Consider the following 27,552-nt stretch of genomic DNA (forward strand, 5'->3'; position numbering starts at 1 on the left):
AAGGAAGACCGAAGAAGAGTTGATGTTTTTGAGTTGTGGTGCTGGCAAAGAATGCTGATGAAGGTACCATTGACTTCCAAAAGAACTAACAGATCTGTCCTGGAAGAAGTGCAGCTGAGATGCTCCTTGGAAGTGAGGATGGCCAGACTTCGTCTCACCTACTTTGGTCATGTTGTCAGAGGGGACCATTCCCGGGAGAAGGATGTCATGCTTGGTAAAGTGGAGGGTCGATGAAAGAGGGAAGGGCTTCAACGAGATGGATTGACATGGTGGTTGCGACAAGGATCATGGAGCTGGGGCGGGTTTGGGTGGTGTTTCGTTCTGCTGTGCATGAGGTCGCTATGTCGCTATGAGTCGGAAGCAACTCGACGGCACTTAACAACAACAACAACAATCTTTTCTTATTCTTGTTTACCCAGTCCATTGCCAGAGAGTCATTTCCAACTCATAGCAATCCCCATTGTGTTTCTGAGACTATAAATCTTTATGGAAGTAGATTGCCTCATCATCCTCCAGAAGAGCACCTGGTGGGTTTGAACCTTCTGGTTAGCAGCCAAATGCCTTACCCACTATGCCACCAGAGCTCCTGTATTCCTGTTTATCTATGCTAAATTATTCCCCTGTATTTATAATAGAACTTTAGCTAAATAATAATCAGACTTTGATTCAGTAATTCTAAGGAATAAGTTGCAGTGCTTTCAGTTTTCAAGAAATAATAAAGTAAAAAAAAAAAATTCCTTTCTTACAACTTAAATTTTTTAATTGAATTTGGTTTATGTTGTGTGTTACAAGATTAATGTTGTTGCCTTTCTTTTAAGAGTATGTAATTACATGTAAACAAAAATGTTCTTAGTTTTGATGTAGAAAATGGTCCATTAGTAAATATGTGAGCCTGCTATTCAGCCCAAGTAAAAGAAAGATATTATGTGACACAAAATTCAATTAAGTCTATTTTTGAATTTTTTTTGTTAAGTGGAAGAATATTTTTTACATTTTTAAACTTTTCTGTTTCTTAATAGAACTAATGAAAAGAAACAAACTCATATTTGAATATGTTAAATAGGTTTTAAAGTGAATTATGTTATCCTTTATGTCCCAAATCAAGTATCTTTCTGGGAAGGGCTTTTGTAAATGAATTTGTTTCTGTATTCTGTATTCATTTTTTTATTCTGATCTTGAAAAATAGCAACATAATTTTTGATTTTGTTGTTGTTGTTATTTGCCATCGAGTCGGACCCGACTCATAGCGACCCCTCCTTGGGTTGCCTACGCAGTATCACTATGGAAGTAGATTGTCCCATCTTCCTTCGGAGTAGTGGCTGGTGGATTTGAACTGCCGTACTTCTCGTTAGCAGTCAAGTACCTTAGGCACTACGCTACCAGACTTTAAGAGACCAAAAATTGATATTGGTTATAAATGACAGAAATTTTTCATTAGATTTCCCAAAATAATATGCATACTATTTCCCCACAAAATTCTTTTAAAATGTGTTTTTTTATTGTTTGAAGTATAGTGACTTTAGTGTCTGTATAAAAATTGATAGCATGCTGACAAAATTGGTAGGCAAATGAGAGATTTTAGACATTGTAGAAGAGGAGTGCTTGCTTACATACATGATAGTTTAGACAATATGGGCAAAATTGTATGAAAAAATTAGAAGTATAAGAACGTATTGAACAGACAAGAATGATATTTAACTAAAAGTTTTTTAATGATTTGATGCTTTCAGTGATTGGTAAATTTGCAGCCTGCTTCATTGCTGAAATTGCCACTTACATATGTCACATTATCATACAATTTCATACTGTGAGAAGACTTCAGATGATTTTTGGTCCATTATTTTAGGGATGAGGAAATGGAGGCTAACTTGCTCAAGGTTACCCAGCTGGAGAGCGGCAGAACCTTTGGGTTAAGAATTCTGATGCATACCTGTGTGTTGTTCAGCACCCACTGGGGCCTTTGAAAGATGTTCAGGCTAAACGTATGTTGATTGGCTAAAACTCATAGATATGACCCTTTCCCAGGTTTACTTGTTATTTAAAAAATTGTACCTAGGGAATTCAGATCAAAGGTAGACACTGTCATGTTTTCTATAAAATAATTATATTTCTTGTTCTTTTTCCAAAAATTAGTCATCATTGCAAATAATTAACATGTGTTTGCCCATGTGACAAAGAGAGAGTGTGTGTTTCCTTACAACTAAAGAAACTAACTAACTCTCACTGCCATTGAGTCAAATTCGACTCAGTGACCCCTCCTTAGGTTTCTGAGGAGGTATCTCTAGCACTTCATTTTCCTGCTACTTGGAAAAAGCCTGCCATTATTTATCTTACTAGTGAGAGCATTAGTGCACCAGTGGAAGAGCAGTGTTCTGTATGGGACTGTGGAAGGGCCAGGGAGGCACCATCTTCTGACTTCCTCTAACCCCACAAGAGGAAGACAGAATCACCATCAGTAGCCCAAGGCCTATTCCTGCAAGGCCAGACATGCTGCCTCCCTCCAGCCCTCTCACTAACCCTGACACTAGCTGTTCCTCCTGCAGCACCCACTACCTCTCTTCTGGGTTCAATAATTCACTGCAGTGGCCACACAGAACTCACAGATTATGGGGTTTATTAGGGAAGCAACAGGTTACAGTTCAAGTTCAGGAACACGCTCAGTCTCTCTCTCAGCCTGCCGTCTCTCAACTGACAGTCTCTCTCAGTCTTTCTCCCATCAGTGCATGTCTCTCATGTCTCTCATCTGACAGTGAGAGTTTCTTTCTGCCTCTAGGAGGGCTCCTTTTGAGCCTGGCAGAGTGGCAGAACTAACCAGTCCCAACATCAGGATTCTATACACCTGAGAGAGAGCGAACTTCCCAGAAAATTACTTTGTGCTGCATCTGACAGAAATACCCCAGGTGGATAACTTTAATGATCAGGAGGTCTCATTTGCTCATCGCAAATTCCACCATGGAGTTTACAAAGACTTATGGCTATAAAGCCACACTATGTAATTTACTACATCGCAGGCACATGATAGACACACTTACCCATGTGAGCTCCTTTGTTTTACTGATGAGAAAACTGAAATCATAGACAGGTCATGTCATAATGCAAGGCGTTACCAGCAGTCAGGGGAAAAGCTGGGACTATGTTCCTTCTCCAGTTCTCTTTCCAACATACCCATTGTACCTAGACTTTTTCCTCCTAGGTTTTTGGGCATTGTCTGTCATAAATAGGTGTGTGAATGTATGTATGAAAGTAAGGTAATGTGTAATAATCCTTTTCTGCCACTACATGGGAAAAAAGAAAGGACAACAGAAAACAAAACAGCACAGGAGATGCTAAAATTCTATTAAACAACACATTGTGGAGATATATATATCTCAGCAAAATCCTGGAAACAACCCAAATGTCCAACACTAGGGGACTGAGTGCAAAACTATGGTGTAGTGGAATATCATGCAGCTTCTCAAAAATGGTAATGAACACCCTCCAGGGTAGGCTGTTAGACAAAAAAGGAGGGTGTAGAGTTGAGTACGTGTGCTCTAATTTTGTATATAAGGGAAAACGTATGTGGATATATGTATATACAACATAGTCCTGGAAGGATTAATGAAAACTGATTACTTTGGGAATTTTCACAATGGACATATGTTATTTAAAAACAAAAACAAAAACAAAAAACTTGATGGAAAAAAGAGTTGCATTTTCTCTAACACTGATTATTGCTGCACTCGGGAAAGCCAGTCTCACCCTTCTGTGAGATTCCTTGTTTTTGCTCCATAGGTTCAGAGCTTCATGAGAGGATGGTTGTGTAGAAGGAAATGGAAGACCATCGTGCAGGATTACATTTGTTCTCCTCATGCCGAAAGCATGAGGAAGAGAAACCAGATTGTGTTCACGATGGTGGAGGCCGAGTCAGAGTATGTTCACCAGCTCTACATCCTGGTCAATGGCTTCCTCCGGCCCCTACGAATGGCGGCTAGCTCCAAAAAGCCCCCCATCAGCCATGATGACGTCAGCAGTATTTTTCTCAACAGGTTGGTCTTTGGATAAACCAAACATTCTTGAGAAAAACTCATTTGTATTTCTTAAGACAATTTTTACTTTAGGTCTCATAAATTCATCTTAATGAGTTTAGGATGTTGAAAATAAGAAAGCTATCGTTTGTGTTTCATTATTAATCCAAAATTTGCATATTTTATTTTGAATCTCGACTTCTGATTTTTTTCTTTACTATTTGACATATGTTTTCTTGTCATTGTGTATGCATGTTGAGGAAGGTAATCTCCCTCCCAAACTGAGGGAAATAGAGTGATTAATGGAACTTTACATGTACATATATGAAAATATTTTAGGGAGAGCAAAAACTGATACAAAGTCTGTGATTCCTGGTAAATTTATTCAACTTAATAAATATAGTGTTCTTATTGCTCAGGATTCATCAGTGAACATGGCAGGAAGTCTCTGCCCTCATTCACTTGGCTCAAAAATCAAAACAATGTAAAAACATCAAACAGCATTTGCATGTCTCACTCCCACCCTGTTTCTGTTGATCCCATTTTCCCCACTTCCTGGGGGAAACCGTTTTATTATTAGCTTCTTATGTATCTTCCAAAAAGTCCTGATGCTGATCCAAGCAAGTATATTTAGTCTTATTTATCCCTTTCTTACACAAAATCAGTGTATTTTAATAAACACTTGCCCTCTTCACTTAACAATATATCCTTGAGATTTTTCCATATTGATATAGAGTATTCTCATTTTCTTAAAAAAAAAAAAATCACTGCAATTATTCCATTATGTGGCTGTACCATAGTTTCTTTTTTATAACCAATGTTCAAAAAGTCCTGAAAGATAAGGTTATATTCAGGAAAGAGTTAGGGTTGGCAAGGACATAAGCATGTGGCTCTTTGTGGGAAGAATGATGCAAGCAGAGTGCAAAGACCCTGAGGCAGGAGCCCTTAAGATCATTGTGGCTAGGGCAGTCGGGAAGAGGGCAGTGTCAGAGACGTAACTGTTAGAACTTTACAAATACAGACTTTGGCTTTCACGCCGAAGGAGATGGAGAGCCTTTGGAGGGTTTGGGGAAGAGAAATGACTGGATATGACTTATATATTAAAAGGCTTATTCCAGATTCATTGTTGAGAGTAGAGTGTGGGAAGTCAAAGATAAAGCAGGAACGTAGTCTGGAGGCTATTTCAGTAAGCTAGGTGAGGGATGATTATAGCAAGTAGGTGTATTTGGTGGCTGTTGCAACAAGCCAGGCAAGAGGTAATTGTAATGAAGGCAGTGATAAGTGGTCGGATTGTGAGTATATTTTAAAGATAGTCAGTAGATCTGTCAGTGGGGTTGAGATGGGGTTTGAGAGAAAAGTGAAGAGACAGGTAAGGTTCCAAGGGCTTGGCCTGAACCCAACTAGACGTATGAAGTTGCTGTTTACTCAGTGAGTAAGAGTGAGGCAAGAATAGGTTTAGGGAGAAGAGTTTCACTTGGATCTGTCAAGTGTGAGATGCTTTTAGCCATCTAAGTAGAGACATCAAATGAGAATGGAGTGGATAATAGTCTGGAGTGTACAAGAAATATAAATTTGGCAGTCTAAAAGCATATGGATGGTATTTAAAGCAGATAGTCCAAATGATATTACCAAAGGAGTGGGTACAGATGGATAAGAGAAGAGGAACAAGGACTGAGCCCTGGAACATTCCAATGTTTAGAGATTAGGGGATAAGGAAGAGCCAGCAAAGAAAACTGAAGAGTATCAGTCAATGTCATGGGAAGAGAACCAGGAAAGTGGTTTGTCTTGGAAACTGGGAGACGAGTGAATGAGCAGTGAATCATGTCAAAAGGAGCTATAGGTCAAATAAGATGATAACTGAGAATTGATCATTGGATTTAGCAATTCAGAGTTTATTGATAACTTAAAACCTGATTGGAGAGTTTTTAGGAGAGAATGGTGGGAAAGGATTTGGAGAGAGTGACCATATCAATTCTTTCAAGGATTGTTGCAATGGAGAAGAGCTGAGAAATAAGGTGGTAGCTGAGGGCAGATGAAAAGATCCTTTGTTTCTTTAAGATGGAGAAATTATATTAATATTCTGATAGGAACAATCCAATAAAGAGGGGGAAATAAATAATGTAGGAAAGAGAGGGGATGATTGCTTAAAGCAGTAGGCTTCCATAGACAAAAGTGGATAGAATGTGGTACATAACTCAAGAGATGGGCATTACATGGCAACATGGACAAGGAAGGAATAGTACACAGTATACTAGTTTCCTAGGGCTGCTGTAACACAGTACTGCAAAGTAGTTGGCTTATAGGAATAGAACTTTGTTTTCTTACAGTATGGAGGCTCACATCTGATTCAGGGTGACAGTAGGGCCCTGTTCTTTCTGAAAGCTCTAGGTGAAGATCCTTTCTTACCTTTTTTATCTCTTCTGCCTGTGGTATCCCTTCATGATCATGTGGCATTCTTCTCTCTGTGTAGCCTGTGTCTCTTCTCCTCTTTTATAAAGATACTACTTATTGGATTAGGACCTGTCTTTCTCCATTATGACCTCATGTTAACTAAACTGAGAACATATTCAAAGATCCTATTTCCAAACAAGGTCACACTCAGAGGTACAGGGGTTACAACTTCAACATATCTTTCTTGGAGCCACAGTTCAATCCGTGACATATGGACACATATGTAGTTAGGGATCAAGGACATCAGGAGACAGAGAGGATGGGAGAGGAAGAGTTGGAGTAGCCATCGAGTCGATTCTGACTCATAGCATACCCCACTGGGTTTCCAAGGCTATAAATCTTTATGGAAGTAGATCACCCCATCTTCCTTCCACAGAGTGGCTGGTGGGTTTGAACCACTGACCTTCTGGTTAGCAGCCAAATGCCTTATCTACTATGTACTTATCTACAGAGGTTGTTAGAGAAGAGAGAAGCTAGGAAGTAATGATCAAGGAGAGCAGCAGAATAAAAGGATTAGGAAAAGCTAGTATTATTGCTAAGGAGCCCTGGTGGTGTAGTGGTTAACACACTCGGCTACTAACCGAAAGGTTAGTGGTTCTAATCTGCCAGTAGCTTTATGGGAGAAAAAAACCTAGATATCTGCCCTTGTAAAGATTTCAGCCTAGGAACACTGTAGAGCAGTAATACTGTGTTGCATGGGGTTGCTCTGAGTCAGAATCAAATCAGTGGCACATACAAAAGAAAAACCAAATGATTTCTAAACAGCATTAGGAGGCCGAATTAGGCTATGGTCATGACCTTACAATGAGAACAGGCAGGTTGGTTCTGTTTTTCTTTAGCCACTTTCAACTGCATGGTTGAAGGTGCAGAGTGAGTGCAGGGTTGAACTTAACTGGGATTGGTGTTGTGTGATGCTAATATGATAAAGTGAGAAAAGAACAACAGAGTTAAAGGTATATATGCAAGGAAGAGGCTATCATGATGAGCCATGGAGTGTAACTGTGTAGAGAGGGTGATGGTGTAAGGGGGTTTGGTCAATGAAAAAGTGGTAGGATCACTGGATTTTGTTCCTGGTGAGGAGAAAGAAAATTTGGAGTCAGGATTCTAAAAACAGTAGACTGAAAGATAAGAGGTGATCAGAAAATGGTGCTCTTGAAAGAGGTGCAGGGAGAGGTGCAGTTATTGAACAATGATATGGCCTGGAGTACAATCAAGGGAGTGTTGACTAAGGACAGTGGAGGACAAAATCTTTGTTGTTGTTGTTATGTGCCCTCGAGTCAGACCTGACTCATAGTGACCCCTCCTTGGGTTTCCCGGGCAATATCACTATGGAAGTAGATTGCCCAGTCTTCCTTCTGAGGAGTGGCTGGTGGGTTTGAACCTCCAGCCTTCTGGTTAGCAGTCAAGTGTCTTAGGCAAAGAATTGAGAGGCCAGGATATTGGAAAATTGTTTGTATATTGTGATCACTAAGAATTATGATGGGAAGAGTAAAATTAGCCTTTTTCTGCCTTCCATGTTTTACCAAGTGTATCTTCTGGTGGAAATAGAATTCACATCCAGAACCTTAGATGCAGTAGAGTCTGAGAAATGTAGTTTTACCTATCCACTCTTTCCACCTAAAAGAAGGATGGATGGACATTGAAAGACTTACATACAATATCTACCAAACTAGATGTGGTTGAAATCTCCAAACAACAAACACTACTTAGTTAAAATTTCTGTGTAAGAAAAACAAAGTTGCAATTGCTAAGAACTGGCTATTTTATTCCCAAGAACCTTTTGGAAATAGTAAGAATCCTTTCTTCATATTTTTTTTTTTTTTTTTGGTAATGGAACTTGTAGTAAATGGGATCTCACTAAGGTGAGTAATTCTCTATCTGATGTGTCAATGTGTTGTTTCAGAAAAGGCTTTAAAGGCTTGTTCCTGCAGGCTAATTCCAATAAGAAAACAGCAAATGTGTGTGTGTGTGTGTGTGTGTGTGTATTTAGTTTTCTCACAAATCTTTTTGACCTATTTAGGAAGTTATATCCCTAATTTGTGCATGGCTTTTGTTATAGTGTCTCTGTGTGGGCTCCCTCTTTTAAAAAGAGATTTACATTCCCTCTTGAATGTCTTAGGAGTGGTTGCAGTAGAAATATGCCACATCTTTGCTATGGCTTTTCCCCTTTGCTGTCAAAATTTATTTCAGTGAGAAAGTTGTCAGCTAGGATCAAATCTGAAGAGAAAAAGGATAGTAAGCTTAATTTTCTCATTATCAATTCAAGTGGTACATTCTAACAGAAGGCTCACTTATAAATTCGTTAAGAATGCTATAGATCAATGATTTGATGCTTCCTGTTCTCCAGTTTTGCAGCTTAGCTCAGAATTCTTTTTTGGTGGGGAGAGTTTGAGGTTATCTAAAAGATAAGGGAGCTCTGGTAGCATAGTGGCTAAGGCACTTGACTGCTAACCAGAAGGCTGGCGGTTCAAACCCACCAGCCACTCCTCGGAAGGAAGGTTGGGCATTCCTACTTCCGTAGTGATACTGCTTCGGAAACCCAAGTAGGGGTCACTATGAGTCGGGGTCAACTCGATGGCAAACAACAACAACAAAAGATAAGTGGCTTAATAGAGGCTAGAATGATCAGTGCCATCATTATGGATGGAGTTTGGAGGCCATCTGAGATATGTATATATTAAGGCTTTAAGGAGTCCAAAGATTTCTTTAACAAAACAAGCATTCTATGGTGACTATATTATTTTTCCTTTTTTAAATAGTGAAACAATTATGTTTCTTCATGAAATATTCCACCAAGGACTGAAGGCAAGGATAGCTAACTGGCCTACTTTAATTTTAGGTAAGTGCATACTATTGAGATACCAGATTTTCCTGTTAGTATGACTACAATCAGAGCAAAAATAAAAACCAAAAACTGATTGTTGAATGGAATAGACTCTGACTCTTGGCAATTCCATGTGTGCAGAGAAAAACTGTGTTCCACAGGGCTTCCACTGGCTTATTTTTTGGAAGTGATTGCCAGTCCTTTCTTCCGAGATCCTCTCGGTGGACTTGAACCTCCAACTTCTTGGTTAGTAGCCAAGCAAGTTAACTGTATCACCACAAGACTTTCTAGGCTGTTCAACCTAAGATATTTGAATTTCCCTGTTAACCTGTGAGTCCCGTTAGCTATTGGGGATCTGTCTCTTACCCCCTGGGTTCTGCTTCAGTGGTAACCTTTTAACTCTTTTCCACGGGGCATTTGGGGCTGGTGGTGCGCTGCTCCAGGGTACATGCCACCAGATCAGTCATTCAGACGTTTGCCCTGGGGCCCTGTGCATGCTTGCCACCCGACGCTGGGAGGCACTCTTTGCTATTCCCGTAGAATATCAACGGTCTTTTCCCTTTCTCTAATAATTTGCCACATACCAAGAGAAACAGCCATATTTCCTTCTTCTTTCTAGCCGATCTGTTTGACATTTTACTCCCCATGCTGAACATTTATCAAGAATTTGTACGTAATCACCAGTACAGCCTCCAAGTGCTCGCCAATTGTAAGCAAAACAGAGATTTTGACAAACTCTTAAAACAGTATGAAGCCAATCCAGCCTGTGAAGGGAGGATGCTGGAAACATTTCTGACCTATCCAATGTTCCAGGTAAATCATTTGTGATGCATTTTATGTCATGTGTTCCAGCTTACTAATACATAGAGTGACTAGAGTGAGATGTGTAAGTATTTATGAGGCAGCCCTGTGCATCTGGGAGCCATGGTAGTGTAGTGCCTATGGCATTTGACTGCTAACCAGAAGGCTGGCGGTTCAAACCCACCAGCCACTCCTCAGAAGGAAGGTTGGACAATCTACTTCCATAGAGATATTGCCTTGGAAGCCCAAGGAAGGGGTTGCTATGAGTCAAAATCAACGCAGTGAATTTGTTTATGGTTACTGTGCATCTGTAAGGAGCTCTGGTGATGTAGTGTGTAAGGCATTTGACTGCTAACGAGAAGGTTGGTGGTTCAAACCCACCAGCCACTCTACAGAAGGAGGATAGGGCAGTCTACTTCCATAAAGATTTACCACCTGGGAAACCCAGTAGGGGTCTCTATGAGTCGGAATCAACTTGATGGCAGTTAGTTTGGTTTTTTGGTACTGTGTGTCTGCATTATCTGTTGTCTTGAACTTGATCCTGAAGTGAACAAATACTGTACCACACTCTCTCTTTTCCTAATAGATGTAAGAAAACCAGGCATTTTTGAAGCAAATAAATTAGGAATGAGTTTTTTGAAAAGCAGCACAATTTTCTCTTTACAAAACAATCCCACACAGACCTCTTCCATAGAGTCTCCTCCTCCAGCATGTTTAAAAATATTATTAGGTTTACAGAAATAGGATGCTGTGCAAATGTTCCAGTTTATGCTGGTTGCATAAAAGGTTCCTGGGGACTGTGGTAACTTCTGGGAAGGCCTTTTTAATTTTTTTTTTTTTTTTTCCTGCCCAACCCCCAGCTCTATTGTGATTGTTGTTAAGACTCCCTTGGCTGGATGTCTTGGGAGCTCAAGAAAGACCTCACCAGTCACTGTGGCTGTGGGGATTGAGGTTCCAGAAGGTACTGGCTGGACCTGGGGACTCTTGGCACCTAGTCAGATTGCCAAAAGGCAATGAAGCCAGGCCTTGTCCTGACATTCACTTTTTGGGGCTAGGGCTTTGCTGTGAGGAGCTCTTGAGTGAGAACTGAGGAGGCCAAAATGTATATTGAATCTCCTGTTCTTTGGAAAAGTATTGATTTTGTTTTTCTGGAAAAGCATTGCGTGTTCCCATTGTGGAATTTATGAGGCTTCTGGCCAGGCCTGAAAATTGTCATGTGGTAAACCGATTCCACTAATATGTGTTACGGTTTCTGAGGAGCACTGTGTCCCCCTAAACAGGCCTTTCTGACCCTGGCTAATCGTTTTGTAACCTCAGAAAGAAATTTTGCTGTGGTTCATAATTGTTTGTCTTAAAAGTTTGCTTGAAATCCTGAAAGTCACCGTAGATGTTTAGAATGATTTTTAAAAACAAAAAGGGTGCATTTGAAACCACTTAAGTATAGTGAAACTTTGTAATATTGTTATTTTTTTTTTCCATGGAACGGAATTGTTTGAACTCTGCCTATCTGAGTAATTATTTCATAAAGAAATTTTTTTTTACTATGCATAAAATTGTAATTTAAACTTTATTTACGGTTAAAAAAATTCATTGTAATGCTCTTCTGAGATTTTATTTGGTTCTTTGGCAATTACTTGTAGGTAATGATTAAATAAGGAGCACTGGTGGTACCTGGTTAAGCTTTTGGCTGCTAATTGAAAGGTTCGTGGTTCAAACCCATACAGTGGCTTTGTGGGAGAAAGACTTGGTGATCTGTTCCTATAAAGAGTACAATCTAGAAAACCCTCTGGGGCAGTTCTCCTCTGTCATATGGGGTCACTATGACTTGGGATTCACTTGATGGCATCCGACAGCAAGAATGATTCAGAAGACAGAATTGGAATAACTTCTCAGACAAACCTTGAAAGAGAGAGAGAATCACCAGGCCTGCTGACTTGGGACCATAGTCTTGGGGGACACCAAGCTCAACTGGCACAATATAGTACACAAAAATCTTGTTCCACAACCTACTTTGGTGAGTAATGACTGGGGTCTTAAAAGCTTTCGAGCAACTGTCTAAGATGCAACTATTGGTCTCCTCTCACCTGAAGCAAAGAAGAGTGAAGAAAATCAAGGCATCTGGAAACAATTAGTCCAAAGATATGATGGACCCTGAGACCAGAAGAACTAGATGGTGCCTGGCTACCAATACCAACTGCTCAGAAAGTGGCCAAACCTGGAGATCCTGGATAGAGTGGAGGAAAAATGTGGAACAAAATCCAAAAACACAAAAATGATCAGAATTGCTGGTTGGATAGAGTCTGGTGGAATAGCTAAGACTATGGCCCTGAGTTACACTTTGGGCCTAGAGTTGGACTTAACCTCTATGGATTGGCTCAGCCCAACAGTAGAAAGACCTACATGCAGAACACCTATCCCAAGGCAATGCCCCCACCTACTCTCGGGAGATATACCCCTTAGAGCAACCAGCCATGGAACACCAGAAGGACAGCATTCACAGAGAGGGAAAGCTGGACAGACAGGAGTGCATGGTTCAGAGGGACACAGGTGGTCACAGGGATGGGAGGGGAGGAGAGTTTATTATGGTCGGAGATAGTATTCAGGCCATGAAATCAAATGCACACAAACTGTTGAATGTAAAACAAATTTTGCTCTGTAAATTTTCACCCAAAACACAATAAAATTTTTAAACAAACAAAAAAAACAACACTGATTAAATACCTCAGTTTCTATCTGTTCAGCTGCTCAAGTGGATATACAAATGTAGAGTTTTAAAACATTTAGAGAGGGACCTAGATCTTCCAGGTGCTACTTACTTAATTCCCTCCTGGTGTGATTCTTTCAGTGTTTTAAATGGCAGAACTACTATGAGTCGGGGCCGACTCGACGGCACATAACAACAACAACAGCAACAACAACCTTGTACTCTGGGTGAGGTGTTTAAACACAGTTGGCTTTAAGGCCTTGGAAATATTTTTTTTATTTCTTAAAAATGCTGGCAGATTCTTCCACCACCGTTTTCACCCTCCTGTCTGGAGTTTAAGCCTAATAGCAAGCAGTAGCTTAGCATTTTATTTGACCTCAAGAATCCCCACAGTATCAGAAAAAGAACATTGGATTGGGAATTTTTTTGGATGCTTTGTTCACCTTTCAACCATAGTATTGAGGAAAACAATCAAACCAATCTAAATCTCTATTTCTTAATGTCTGAATCGAGGCAGTGAGCTCTTAGTTATCTCCCAGAGTCTAGCTCTCGGACTCTATCACTCTGTGGGAATTAGATTGGTCTGGAAGTTTGGGTTGTGTAACTATTTGGTGCTGCAAGGAGCCTGGTGTTAGTCTAGGATTCTCTGAGATTATAGTGGTCCAAAAGCCTAGAATTTACCTGAAGGGTCAGATATTGAGGCTCTCTGGCTTCTTCTAGAATAGGGTAACGAATGGAGTCTGCTTCTGAGTACCATTGCTCTGGGAGAAGCCTCAAACTTAAGGAATTTAGCCCCGAAATTGGTTGAATTTTAAGAAATGAGAAACTTGAAAGAGCTCTGAATAGTCTTTATCTGGTTTCTGCTAAAGGGCAGGGAGGCCACATCTTCTGACCTCCTCTAACCACAAAAGAGGAAGACAGAATCACCATCAGTAGCCCCAGGACTATCCCTGGGAGGCTAGACATGCCGTCTCCCTCCAGCCCTTTCACCAACCCTGAGACCAACTGCTCCTCCCATAGCACCCACCACCTCTCTGCTGGGCTCGATAATTTACTGCAGTGACCACACAGAACTCACAGATTATGGGGTTTATTAGGGAAGCAACAGGCTACAATTCAAGTTCAGGAACGTGCTCAGTCTCTCTCAGCCTGCCGTCTCTTAGCCAACAGTCTCCCTTAGTCTCTCTTCCAGCAGTATGTGTCTCTCTCCCAGCAGCGCGTGTCTCTCGCATCTCCCAGCTGGCAGTGAGAGATCCCTTCTGCCTCTAGGAAGGCTCCTTTTGAACCTGGCAGAGTGGCCAAACTCACCAATCTCAACATCAGAATTCTATACACCTGAGAGAGAGAGTGAACGTCCCAAAAAATTGCTTTGTGCTGCTCTCAACAGAAACACCCCAGGTGGACAACTTTAGCAATCTGGAGCTACTCAGTTGTTAATGGCAAATTCCACCACAGAGTTTACACAGACTTATGGCTAGAAAAGCCATACCAGGTAATTTACTACACTACAGTTTCCCACAGCTATTTGTTTTGAATACACCAAGAGGGAAAGTCATGAGTTTGCTGCCCCAGGGCTTCATTCTCCTTGGTGTCTCTCCTCTGTCTTGTTCACTTAGTGTGGCTCCCTCCCTGTCTTCTCTCTAGGAGTGACCATATGAAACACTTGAGTGGAAATCAACCTTTTCAAAAGTCTGAAGGTTTTTTCTTACTGAGTTCATTCTACCCTTCTTGTCCCCTTTTGCTCCTTTCTCTACTGAAGTGAAGTAGTCATGAAAGTGTTTGCTATGTCCGAGGGTCCAGGGTTTATCTGCTCCCCCTGCATGCATTGTCTAAGCAGCAGTACTTCTGCACCTGCACCTGGCTCCTCTGTAGGGCTGGATGCCTCAGGGTGAAGCTGAGGATGTTGCTGCTGGGCAACAATGGAAGGGCTGAGCCTGTTCACAGAACCTGGAGTCTAGATATGGGGCAGAGGTTTTGTGGGAGCTGAGGGAGAAGAGGTGATGGGAAAGTGTTAGCCTGTGTCGGAGTAGAAGAGAAAAGATGTTGTACTCTACTTCCTTCTAGGGCCTTTGTCAAGTAAGTTGATTGCTGGTGTTACTGGACTAGGTTGAGCTATGGAGATGTGGAGGAATTGTAGAATTTGAATAATGCTGTGAAATTATCCTCAGTTGAACTATCATACCAGTTAAGTCCAAGTGTTGCCAAGAAATTTGTTATGGAAAATAATGTAGTAATTTACATTATTTTTGTTTAGCAAAGACAATGGCTTTGGCTGCTAGTGTTTAAATTGGCTTCAGCTATTCAGCTGTTCATTTGGATATTTTCATGTTGAAAGTCCATAGGTAAGCTGATCATGAAATCTGCCCCTGACAAGGATAATGTTGTTAGATGTTCTCCAGAAAGTAGCCACTTGCTGCTCTTTCCTCTATTTACTGTAATTGCAGAGCAAGATACCTAATTAATGTCTATAATGTGGCAAGTATTTGTTCCATAATTGAAAACAGAATTATTATTCATTCAGACACTAAGTACTTTGATTCTCATATTTTTAAAAACAGATTTATAATCAACTCTTGAATATACAGATGAGCCCTTTGGACGGCCATCCAACTTCTCTGCAGACTTTCCTTTGCCTACTTTTTGTCAGTTTCAGGGCTTACTGGTTCCTCCACCAGAAAGAGAAAGGGTCAGTTACTGAATTTAAAATCCATCCATTTGACTCTTAGCCAGGCAGCTCTCTAAAATGGGGGAGGGTCATGAAACTGTTGACTAAACTTAATTTTATGGGTTTTCAGTGCATTATCAGCAGTCAGGCTCTCCCACTCCTGCCCTCTTTGTCATGAAAAATTGAGTACATTGGGTGTTGATAGCCTTGATTTCTTGTAGAACCTGAGAGGTAAACTTTTGTTGATCATGGAATTGTTCCAACCAAAGGGATATTTAAAAGCACACCTATGCCAGGGACTGCACCCAACAGGACAACTCTAAAACCTTGTCTTAGTGAAAAATCTGAGATGGAGAAGCAGCAAACCTCCTCCATGTGTCCTCCAGCATTCCACCCTCCTATAACCAAGTCTCTCAGCACCTCTTGAAACCTTAACACTGTGACATTCCCTAGGATGTTATCCCAGAGTATGAGCTGCAGATGGATGTCTGCACCACCCTCTGTGCATAGTACATGGATTGTAGACACTCAGTGAATATTAGTCAACAACCGAATGAAGACCACCACCTGCAAGAGAGCAAAAGCAAGGCCATAGATGGAGCTGCCAACATCTCAGCACAGAATGGAAGGAACTACCTACAGGGCTCTATAAAGCTCTTTCTTCATTCTCAGAGGTCTTTTCAATTTCTGAGTGAGAACCTAGTTCCACAGAAAAAAAAACACAAGAGTGGGCTTTGATAGGATGCAGCTAATACACTAGTCAGAACTAGGTTCATAATCAATTATAATTATGAATATATATATATATATGTGTGTGTGTGTATATATATGTGTGTGTGTGTGTGTGTGTGTGTGTATATATATATATTATAATTATATGACCAGGTTCTTGAACTCTTTGTACCTTGTTTCCTCATCTATAAAATGTAGAGAAAGTCCACATATTGCTGTAGGATTGGACACATGTGCAAAGCCTTGAGCACCTGGTCTGCAGTGGGCAGTCAGTGATGTGGTAGCTATGGCTCAGGTATGGTATTGTCAAAATGAAACCCACAATCTCTGCTTTCTAAAAATCTATAGTTTATAAGCCAGTAAAGTATAAGCACATTGAATCATTATAATTTGAGTTAATTCTCTTCTGTGTCCCATTAAAACCTTCATGGAGTTGGTGGAGTTTCTGTCTTTGACAGAACTCTGATAGGTATTACTACCTATCTGAATTTAATTTCCCATAAACAGAATTAAAAATAAATGATCTAATTAGATAGAACTTTTTAGTGTTAGGGATTGGTGGACGTAAAATAGGAGCGAAATGTAATAAGGATGAACATATAATCTCCCAAACTTATTTCTTAAAGAGAACATTACCATAGGATTATCATTTTCTAAAAATTTTATAAGCAAATATATCTAAAAAGAGACTAAAGTGACTTGATGATAGCTACCTGTGCTTCCTTATGAGCCAAGTTTTGAAAATGTATGATTATTTTTTTAAAAAAAATTAAAAATCACTTGTTTCTTTTTTAACACAATCTTTTATTACTACCTTTTCATGCATTCTTGGTGAAAAGTCTTTGTGTGTGTGTGAAGTTTGAAACATTGTTTGTATTAAATGTATTTCTTAGAATGGTATACTTACAAAACAATCAAAAGAGTAGATAGAGGTGAACTTCTCAAAAGTGGTGATGGTGCCATTGAGAATATCCTGACATCGTCCATTCTGACCTCCTGTTCACCTTGCGTTTGTTTGTATTTAGATCCCCAGGTATATCATCACACTTCATGAACTTCTCGCTCATACACCCCATGAACATGTGGAGAGGAAAAGTCTGGAGTTTGCTAAATCAAAACTAGAGGAACTGTCCAGGTAGGTAGAGAACTTACAAGATGTGAGATGGGAGAGCAGCATTTATTCTCTTGTGGAAACCTAAAAGCAAGAAGCAAGACACAAAGCCAACTTCTCAGACTCCCCTTGAAGTTAAATATATATATAACTTAATAAAAACATATATACTGAATAATGTATCCTTAAAAATATCTTTACAGCATGTAATTGAGACTAAGTACATTTGGATTTAAATTTGAAAATGTTTACTTTTCTTTTTCCAATATAATAGAAGGACTTTTCAGTTGCATTTTTATATTCATACTTGGCAAAAACTTGAATACATATTTTTGATTTATCAGTGATTTTTTCAGTATTTAAGGTGCTTGTTTACATCTTTACTTCTTCAGTATAAAACTCTCTAATTTTCTTCACTTTCAAGAAATGGCACCCTAATTTCAACTAAGGGAATGTCTGTATAATCCATTGCTTCCCTGTTATATTTATAAGCAGTATTTCCAGGGTACTCATTGGTCTTCAACTTACTTGCCATTTTGAATCATTATGTACATTGGCCTGGCTTTGGCTATAACTTGTTGAAGTCTGAAGGCCCAGTCTGCTTCCCCCGTAGCTTCAGCCCAGATTAATACAAGTTTAAAACTTAGAATGACACAAGTTTAAAACTGAACTTCCCAAGGAAAGCTTTTATTAGTTCTGGGAGCTCAGGTAGCACAGTGCCTAAGGCACTTGACTGCTAACCAGAAGGCTCATGGTTCAAACCCACCAGCCACTCCTTGGAAGGAAGGTTGGGCAATCTACTTCTCTAGTGATACTGCCTCGGAAACCCAAGGAGGGGTCGCTATGAGTCAGGTCTGACTCAAGGGCACATAGCAACAACAACAGGGCTGCTGTATGGAGTTCCAGCAAAGAGTTAAATGCTCAACTACTGGCTAAAAGATTGGTGATTGGAACCAACTCAAGGAAAGACAGGCCTGGTGATCTGTTTCTGAAAGGTCACAGCCTTGCAGACCCTGTGGACCAGTTCTGCTCTGCACACACGAGTCGCCATGAGTTGGCACTGACTGAATGACAGCTAACAGGAGCAAAGGCTGCTGTAACAAATACCTCAACCTGCATAGTTTTAAGAACAGAAATTTATTGTATCATAGTTCTGAATGTTTGAAGTCCATATTAACATGTGAGCTGGACTATGAAAACCAAAACCAGACTCACTGCTTTTGAGTCAATTCCGACTCATAGTGACCCCTCTTTGGGTGTCTAAGGTAGTATCTCTATAGCAGTAGATTGCCCAGTCTTCCTTCTGAGGAGTGGCTGGTGGGTTTGAACCACAAGCCTTCTGGTTGGCAGTGTCTTGGGCACTATGCCACCTGAATCTTCAGCAGAAGACCCTTCTTTGTCTGTTCTAGCTTCTGGTAGCCCCAGGCGTTCCTTGGCTTTTAGAAGCATCTTCACGTGGCCATCCTTGCTCTGTTTCTCTCTGCCTCCTCTTCTCTTTTTTAAGGACACTCACTACTTAGAATGTCTTAGGACCCACCCTCCTCAAGTTAGATTTCATGTTAACTGATAACATCTTCAAAGTTCCTATTTCCAAACAAGGTCATGTTTAGAGCTACCAGGGATACATAATTTAATACACAATGTAGTTCTTCTTTGCTTACCTGTTACAGAAGTAAAGATACCTCATACTGTGATTCTGTCTGTGTTGTGTCTGACAGGGTGATGCATGATGAAGTCAGTGACACTGAGAACATAAGGAAAAACCTTGCCATAGAAAGAATGATTGTTGAGGGTTGTGATATTTTGCTGGACACCAGCCAAACTTTCATCCGCCAAGGTAAATCTCTGTTCAGTGGACCTGTGATCTAAGTGATCCTTGTAGCTGTCTCATTATCACTTACAGATTCAGGGAAGCCTTTTGGAGCAGGCCTAGTTTATCTGTGTCATTGGTGCTGTTCATGCAGGATACCCCCATGGCTTTGACCAAGGCTGTGGTTGAGGCCCACCTTTGTGCTGTTTCTTTTCAGGGGCCATGAAAAACAGCAACACAATAATAGTAAAGCACGAGTGGGACAGTAAATTACATTCTGACTGGACTCTTCTTCTCAGTGGACCGGACATTCTCTACAGCTCCAAGGAGGACAGATCGGTCTGGCCAATTGGAGTGGCAGTGCCAGATGGTGATGATATTCAGGCAAAGGCCAAAGAGAAACTTGCATTACTCAAAACCCTTTCACATAGCAGTGGGGACAATGTCCGCAGTGAGAACAGCTGTCTCTTGTTCCCATTTTTCATTAGCACTTCCGGATCGGCCCCACCTGATATGATTTGATTAACCTGGTAATTCCAGTTTCCAGGTGAAATATTTCACACTTGACCCCTGCCTTGCTTTAGGCAGTGGTGAAAGTATCATGTTTGCAAGGTGTGTTTTGGGGAAATCGCCCAGCAAATTATGCTTTTAAGCTCCAGAAGAGTTGGAGATATTTGTGCCAGAAACTATGGAGAAGCAACAGTCTAACAGTGTCTATTCCTACTTGACTCTTATTCAAAGTGCAAGAAGTAAACCACATCCCAAGTTATTTTTAAGTGCTTAGGTATTCTGGGGAGTGTATCACGCCTTATGGAATTGATTTTAGACAATGTATTGCGCATATTTATGTATTTGAACTTGTTGAAGAATGGTCCATGAATTTGGAACTAGAATTAACCTTTATTGCACTTTTTAATTATCATGTGCTGATGTCATTTGAAGACATTTGCATTGCCATTGCCTGTCATAATGTGCTGCTTAAAATACTTTTTATCTCATTGAGTGAGACATTGTGCTGTGCACATTTCAGTTTTGCACTGAATACTTAAGAAGTTTCACACATGCCATTCTATTTTCCATTATTTGTTTACAAAGAGAGAAAACACACATGCTAAAGTTTGGAATTCTATTTTAGGAAATAGTACCTTTTCTCATGTGGGGCATTAGATATTAGTTTCTCTTTAACTAGTAATGGGATATGATGCCAACAGCATCAGTTCTTCATAAAGTCTTTGAGTACCCACTTGGGTGGTTTCCCCTCTATTCCTCCACACACACTGTGTCCCCATGTTGGCTGCCTGCCTTCCTGGCACTTGCCTGCCTCTGTGCCTTTGCATGTGCTGTCCCCCAGCCTGGGGGGCCTAGAATGCTCTTATCCACTTTGTTCATGCCTACTGAAATCTGCTTATCCTACCTGACTCAGGTCAGACACCTCTAAGACCCCTTTTAAGTTTTCTCCTCAACTTTCCTCTCCTCCCCTTGAGTTAGAATGAATTTACTTTCCTTCTCATTTCCAAGATTCTTAGCTCCTCAGTGCATGTATTTAATCCTCTTGGGTATTCCTGGTATTTGTTTGCATGCCAATCTCTCCCAATAACTATAAACTGTGAAGGGCAGCAGGTAAGAAATCTCTGCCCCATCATGCCTAGTATGATGCTTTCTATGTCATAGATACTTGAAAAATGGTCATTGAACTAAGTCAAATTGTTTATTCAATTACAATTTTAATTGTAAGATGCACTATTTTCTATTTTTCTGTGTTTGGAGTTCACTGGAAATGTTTCCTAATTGACTTGAATTTTATAATATGTGAGAATGGAAATGAACATTTTGTGACTAATATAAAATCTCTAAAAGGACTTTTGATTGCAAAATATTATTATCCATAAACATTTAATATATTTCTGCAAGCTTAACTATTTTGGTCTAAGCATCTATAATGAGAAATGCTGGAAGGTCAAGTATATTGAATAAGACATACTTCTTTTCATTGCACCTGGGAAAAAAATCAATCATGATCTACCTGTCCCCTTGATTCTTGTTCAAAGGTTATTTTAGTCCTTGTTATGTACCATATGTTTAAGACACTTTGTCAGCTATTAATATTCCTGATATTTTATTGTACTGGTTTCAGTATAACGATTTGCCTTTCAGCTATATCTTTTTGTATTGCTCTTTTGGTTGGTTAGTCTGTTTAGGAATTATTCAATAAAGGTGGTTTAAAAATTCAGATCTTAATCTGAAAGTACAAAGTAATCCAATTAGATACAATGTGGAAGAGTTTGCATTGTTTTGCTTTGGTTGTTCCTTTGATCACTTTTACTAAATACCCTTAACCATGTGTTAAGACCCATTGAGGTGTTTTTGTTATTCTTTCAAACATTGAGGGATTCCATTCTCTATGGCCTATGATTTATCTCTAAATTTATGCTAGCATTTGTATCCTTTACTTTTGGGATAATATGGAGTCTGTATCAGCATGTATGAGTGTTTGCCAATGCATGTATGTGCATGTGCACAAGTATGCATGGTGTCAGTCTTAAATTAATTTTTATTCTGAGGACTATTAAACAACAAGTCATCCAGGTCATCTGAAAGATCTCCTTAAAATAGGGCATCAGCCAGTCCAGAATGCCATTCCATGGGAATTTATTGATTGAAATAACAGAAGAATTATTACAAATTGATCCTAATTATTAGGTAGTCTGATGACCAGGATGCAGAAGACTCTATCACAGCAATGGTCTGATATTGAAGAATTACTAATCGTTTCTCTACTTTGTCTTTGCTGGAGAAGAGCCCTTTCTCACATCTCATGGCTGTGTTGGAAACATCATGTCGTATATGAGATCTGAAAAAGAAAATACATTTAACATGATTTTTCCAAACATGATTATTTTATAAACCAAGAACTAAACCCACTGTCATCAAGCTGCTTCTGACTCATAGTGACCTTATAGGACAGAGTAGAACCATAGGGTTTCCAAGCTTGTAAATCATTACAGAAGCAGACTGCCACATCTTTCTGCCATGGAGCAGCTGGTGGGTACCAACTGTTGAACTTTTGGTTAGCAGCCGATCTGCTTCAACCACTGCACCACCAAACAGTAGTGCTTCATTTTCTCACTTTTAATTTGTGTATTTAGATTTTTGTACCTATCTAACATGCATAGCATCCTCATGGGATATAAGGTGAACATTTATAGATTAAGAAAATTAGTGTATCATTGCCAAGGAAATGTTTATATTTTACCTCAAAGCTGAAATTCACACTAATTCATAATATATGAGCTAGCAGTGTGTTCTGTTCATTTCTGACTTAGAAAATCGTTACCTTGCTAGAAGCGTTTATCAGCAAACACATTATTACCACATTTTCACAGTCTTGGTTAAAGCCTCTCTAAAAATGACTCCCAAACTCATTTGTCCTCTGCATTATTTGTCCAAGACTCAAGTCTGTCACTGAGCCCTAAGTCATGTACCTGTAAGACTCATAAACCACTCATGACAAAGTTAGGCCTTAACTGCCTTCTCCCATCTGCTCCCTTCCCAAGGCTCAGTTTTTAAGTTCTTGCTGAATCCACTGCCATCTCCTGGCTATGCCACTCAATTATTATGTGTGACCTTGGGATAGCTGCTTAGCCTTTCAGGCCTCAGTTTCCCCATTTGTGAAATGAAGGGGATGAACCAGGTCATTTGAAAATTCTCCTCCAACTTTGATTCCATCCCAGAGAGTCCATGAGGACAGTCCTTTTGCTGTTAATACATGCTCATCTACTTCTTGAACCCTTCTGTCTCTATTTTCCCCATACTTCCTTTACTCTTTAAGTTTAATTACTTTCTGCGTGGGCTCTCTGCCAGTTTGCTCCCACCTACATCACCTCCTTCACTGACTCTCCTCTTACCTACTCCCTTCCCTGGAATCAAGTTTTCTCCTGGTCCTTTTGTTCCCCTCTCCCACTCCTCCCCCAGGGCTGCTTCTTTAGGTCCAGAATAGCTGCCTACTTGGTGTCTATCAAGCAGCCCCACTGAAGCACTCACCTAAGCAGATGGAGTGAAATTCAGGATGGAAACCTGAGTGCTTTCACCACCTTGCACATCTTTAAATCTTTGTTAAAAAATAGATACTATTTGGGATATTCATATGTTAATGTGAAGGTTTTGTGATTCACAATCATAATTCTACTGTTTTATGTATGTGTTCTTTATATAAAGAACTTTAGTGGGTTTTTCCTACTTATAGAAGTAATCTGTGCTCATTTAAAACACCGGGTAACAAAAATGTGAAGAGGAATGAAAGATTGCTTGCAATCTTATATCTTAGAGATGACCATTTAAAGGCTGAATATAAATTTAATAGTTCTTATGAAGCTGAAATGAGCCCCTGGAAGGCTGCCTTTGGGGAAGATGGTGGATGATTAGAAATATCACTGGCTTAGGGCATTTCAAAAGTCAGAGCCAGGGATATGCTGGAATCTTTTTACTACTTTTGTTTGACATTTAATTAATATTGGATTTTTTTTCTTTTTTGGGGGGAGAGGGAGATCATTATTAGGGCAAAATCTAGAAACAACTAGAGGTAATTCCTGTGTTATATGAAGTCTGTACATAGCTTCTACCTTTAAGTGGAAGATAGTTTTGTTCACATGAATGCTCTTCACAGGAATGGTGTGGGTATAGATTTTATCTAGTTCATTTTCCATTTAGGTTCCGTAAAGAAATTTTATCACATATAATTTAAATGTGACTTTAAATAATACCCTTTGAAAACAGTCCCTAACTAAATTGCACTGAATTGTATAATATAGGTGTCTTTCATTTAACTTTTTATTATGATTTGGATGAAATTTTACAGATTTGTTTTGAATTCAACAGTTCATACACATTTTGCTTTGTGACACCAATGACCTTCCCGGCATTGTAACAGCTTTCCTCTTACTTCCTCCGTGTGTTTACCCTTCCCTGTGTCTTTCTTGCCTACAGATTCCTGCCTCCCTACCTTTCTCCCTGTGCAAATGCTGTCCTTCTGATCTCCCATGGTTGACTGTTCTAAGGAATTCCCCTAGTGTAGATGTTCAGCTCCTAGGCCTGCCTAGGAGAGTTAAGTCACAGGAGTGAGTTCAATTCCAGGCCCAAAGGGTGACTTGGGGCCATAATCTCAGGGGTTTGACGTTCTTTCAAATTTATTTCCTAGATTATAGGTGAAGAATTGAATTTAAAGTGCTTTACAAACATTGTAGAAACCAGTTTAGGTGCTCTGGTGGTGTCGTGGTTAAAGCATTGTACTGCTAGCAGAAAGGTTGTAGGTTCTAACCCACCAACTGCTTCATAGGAGAAAGATAAGGCAGTTTGCTTCTGAAAAGATTTAAGCCTTGGAAACCCTATGGGGCAATTCTACTCTGTCCTGTAGGGCCGCTATGAGCCAGAATCAACTAGACGGCAATGAGTTTAGTTTGGTTTAGTTTCTTTTGCTCAGAGTATAGGGGATTTGATTTACTAGTTCCTATTATGCATCGTATAAATCCATGGTATTTTGAGAAACAGCCCTAGTGTTTATTACCATAGGAATGACCCTCACTTGACAGAATTTTAATTGTTGTATATTCTTCACTTTTGTGACCACCAGGTTCTCTTATTCAAGTACCTTCCGTTGAGAGGGGGAAACTTAGTAAAGTGCGGCTGGGTTCATTGTCTTTGAAAAAGGAAGGAGAAAGACAATGCTTCTTATTTACAAAACACTTTTTAATTTGTACAAGAAGCTCAGGAGGAAAGCTGCATCTGCTCAAGGTACTGATTTTTAAATGATTATTCCATTTATTTTCTGTGCACTTAAGATGCATGTAGGTTATTATCATGCCTGATATTATCATAAGATGGTTTGTCACTATTGCATGAAGAGTGAGGTAATGTACAATTATCCAATCTGATATTTACTTTATTATCACTTAGATTCAAAGTAATAGAAACTTGTTTTGTGTGCCTTACTATAAAGAAGTACACTTGAAATCACAACCTGGACAACTAAAAAGTATTGCTAGTTGATGACTACTGAGCTACAAAAATCTTTCACATCACTATAGTGTACTGTAACAATTGGTAAATACAATTTTATCTTGCTATGCATCCCATAAGAAATAAAAAACAAAAACCAAACAATGAAAACTGTTGCCATCAAATTAATTCTACCTCATAGCTACCGTATAGGACAGAGTAGAACTTCCCATAGAGTTTCCTAGGCTGTAGTCTTTAGGGAAGCAGACTGTTACATCTTTCTTCTGTATAGAGTGGCTGTAGGTTTGAACTACTGACTTCTTGGTTAGCATACAATCACTTAACCACTGCACCACCTTTTTCTCTATATCAAGGGTCAGCTAATTACAGCCCACAGCCTGCCACCTGCTTTTGTTAATAAAGTTTTATTGAGACATAGCCATGTTCATTCATTTATGTATGGTCTGTGGCTGCTTTCATACTAAAGTGCAGAGCTGAGTCACTGTAATAAAGAGCATATGGTTTGAATAAAGCCTAAAATATTTACTATCTGGCCTTTTACATAAAAAAAGTTGCCTATCTGTAATTATAGTCTATAACTTTAGCTTAAAAATATCTATTGTACTATCTGTACTCACTAATATTGCTGAAAAATATTCTTCAACATCCTGATGACAGCTTTTCTATTGCTTAGGCCTTGTACCGGTTGGCAAATTCAGTCCCTTTGCTGGGCTGCATTTACTTTTTAACGCCACTTAGGTGCTATTTAGTCTCCCTTGAATGGCCTTGCTAAATTTTATAAATATTGGGAACAAAAGTAGGGTCAGGGAGAAGAATCATGAAGTTAAACAAGTTCAATTCTTTTCTACATCTAAGTAAGTTTAAAAGTCTGAAAATATTTTATGATGCAGAATTACAATGTTTTTCTTCTGTGACAACTTGAACATAAGTTTTACAAATTAGAGTTTCCCAATCTATGCAAGATCGTCAGTCTCTTAATGAAAAATTGGTTTTTGTCTAGACAGGTGGGGTTCTCTCTCTAATAGAATGTACGTTGATTGAGGAGCCAGATGCAAACGATGATGACTGTAAGTCACTCCTATCACTTCCAATTATATTAGAATAAAAACAAATAAAACCCATTGTTTGTATTCCTTTATAGTTAAGAAGAACTCCTTAGGGAGGCAGGATAGATCCTGAGAATAAATCCCTAGATTCATTTATGTATGAGAAATCTATCTAACCATTAAACCTGTGATCCAAAATTTTAAATCATCATTGGGAATTTGCATTTTACTGTGTTTGTCTCAGGATAGTTACTTCAGTGTCAGCTAGAGAAGAAAGAAGAATTTAATTAGAGTGCTGGGATTCTGTAGATCATGAACATTAACAAATAAACAAACAAAAAGCAACTGTGAAATGAAAAGAAGGAGATCTGGGTTCTGGTCATGAATAAACTATTGACTTCAATTTCTCATCTGCTTTTGAGGATCCTAAGGCCTTCCCCATGCCTCAGAAGTAGGATATTGCTGAAATGAGATTCTATGCTTGAATTCACATTAATTATATTAAAGAATGAAAGCAGCCATCGCTATTGTTTTTGTGTTCACATCTAAGTGTTCGATTTATGTGTGTTGAAGCTAAAGGTTCTGGGCAAGTGTTTGGACACCTGGATTTTAAAATAGTGGTAGAGCCTCCTGACGGTGCCCCTTTCACTGTGGTCTTGTTAGCACCTTCCCGTCAGGAAAAAGCTGCCTGGACAAGTGACATAAGTCAGGTAAGCAAGTCACTTTTTCCATATTTTTTATTAGTTTGATAGCATGAATTTGGGGAAGGATTTTTAGAGTTATTTTATTTTTAAAAAAATACATCTGGGTACTACCATCACTCCCATCACCATTGTACATCTGGATGTACTCATACTGTTTTTGCCTTCAGGTTAACTTTTATTTGAAATACAGTTAATTGTTCTTAGTTCGTGGGCATTTTTGTACTAGTTGCAAATGTAATCATTTGTGTATGTATTAAAATTGTTCTGTTAGTTATAAATTCACTTATGCCCCCAGAAGAATTTTTGCCTGTTTCTGAAAAAAAGAAAATTGTGAGAGATTTAAGGTACAAAACCAGCAAACAAGGGCTATGGTGAGAAATCATGAATTAATGGATCAAATGAAAGAAGAGATACTAATTGAAATATGAAATTTTAAAACAACTTCCTGTAGTTTATACCCTAAATATTGTTCCACCTCCTACTTTGGCAAGTAACGACTGGGATCTTAAAAGCTTGCAAGCAGCTATCTAGATGCAACGATGGGTCTCCCCTCATCCAGAGTGGAGAGGAAGGGGAGGACCAGAGATTAATGGAAACAATTAGTCCAAGCAACTGGTGCACCATGCAATCCTCAGCCTATATGACTATGAGACCAGAAGAACTAGATGGTGCTTGCAAGCTTTTAAGA

General features: G+C 39.4%; 1 protein-coding gene across 1 annotated transcript in view; it reads left to right on the forward strand.

The window, feature by feature from the left end:
• RASGRF2 (Ras protein specific guanine nucleotide releasing factor 2) overlaps positions 1 to 27,552 on the forward strand; it is a 493,174-nt gene that overhangs the window by 190,151 nt on the left and 275,471 nt on the right. The window contains exons 5-12 of the mRNA XM_007943466.2: positions 3,772 to 4,025; positions 9,215 to 9,294; positions 9,899 to 10,092; positions 17,207 to 17,316; positions 19,011 to 19,129; positions 24,729 to 24,889; positions 26,115 to 26,181; positions 26,734 to 26,870. Of these exons, the coding sequence (XP_007941657.1) occupies positions 3,772 to 4,025; positions 9,215 to 9,294; positions 9,899 to 10,092; positions 17,207 to 17,316; positions 19,011 to 19,129; positions 24,729 to 24,889; positions 26,115 to 26,181; positions 26,734 to 26,870 (1,122 nt within the window). The remainder of the gene's footprint in view (positions 1 to 3,771; positions 4,026 to 9,214; positions 9,295 to 9,898; positions 10,093 to 17,206; positions 17,317 to 19,010; positions 19,130 to 24,728; positions 24,890 to 26,114; positions 26,182 to 26,733; positions 26,871 to 27,552) is intronic.

Source organism: Orycteropus afer, unplaced genomic scaffold, assembly GCF_000298275.1.
Source record: "Orycteropus afer afer isolate SDZICR_OR568_19922 unplaced genomic scaffold, OryAfe1.0 scaffold00107, whole genome shotgun sequence".
Taxonomy (NCBI): domain Eukaryota; kingdom Metazoa; phylum Chordata; class Mammalia; order Tubulidentata; family Orycteropodidae; genus Orycteropus; species Orycteropus afer.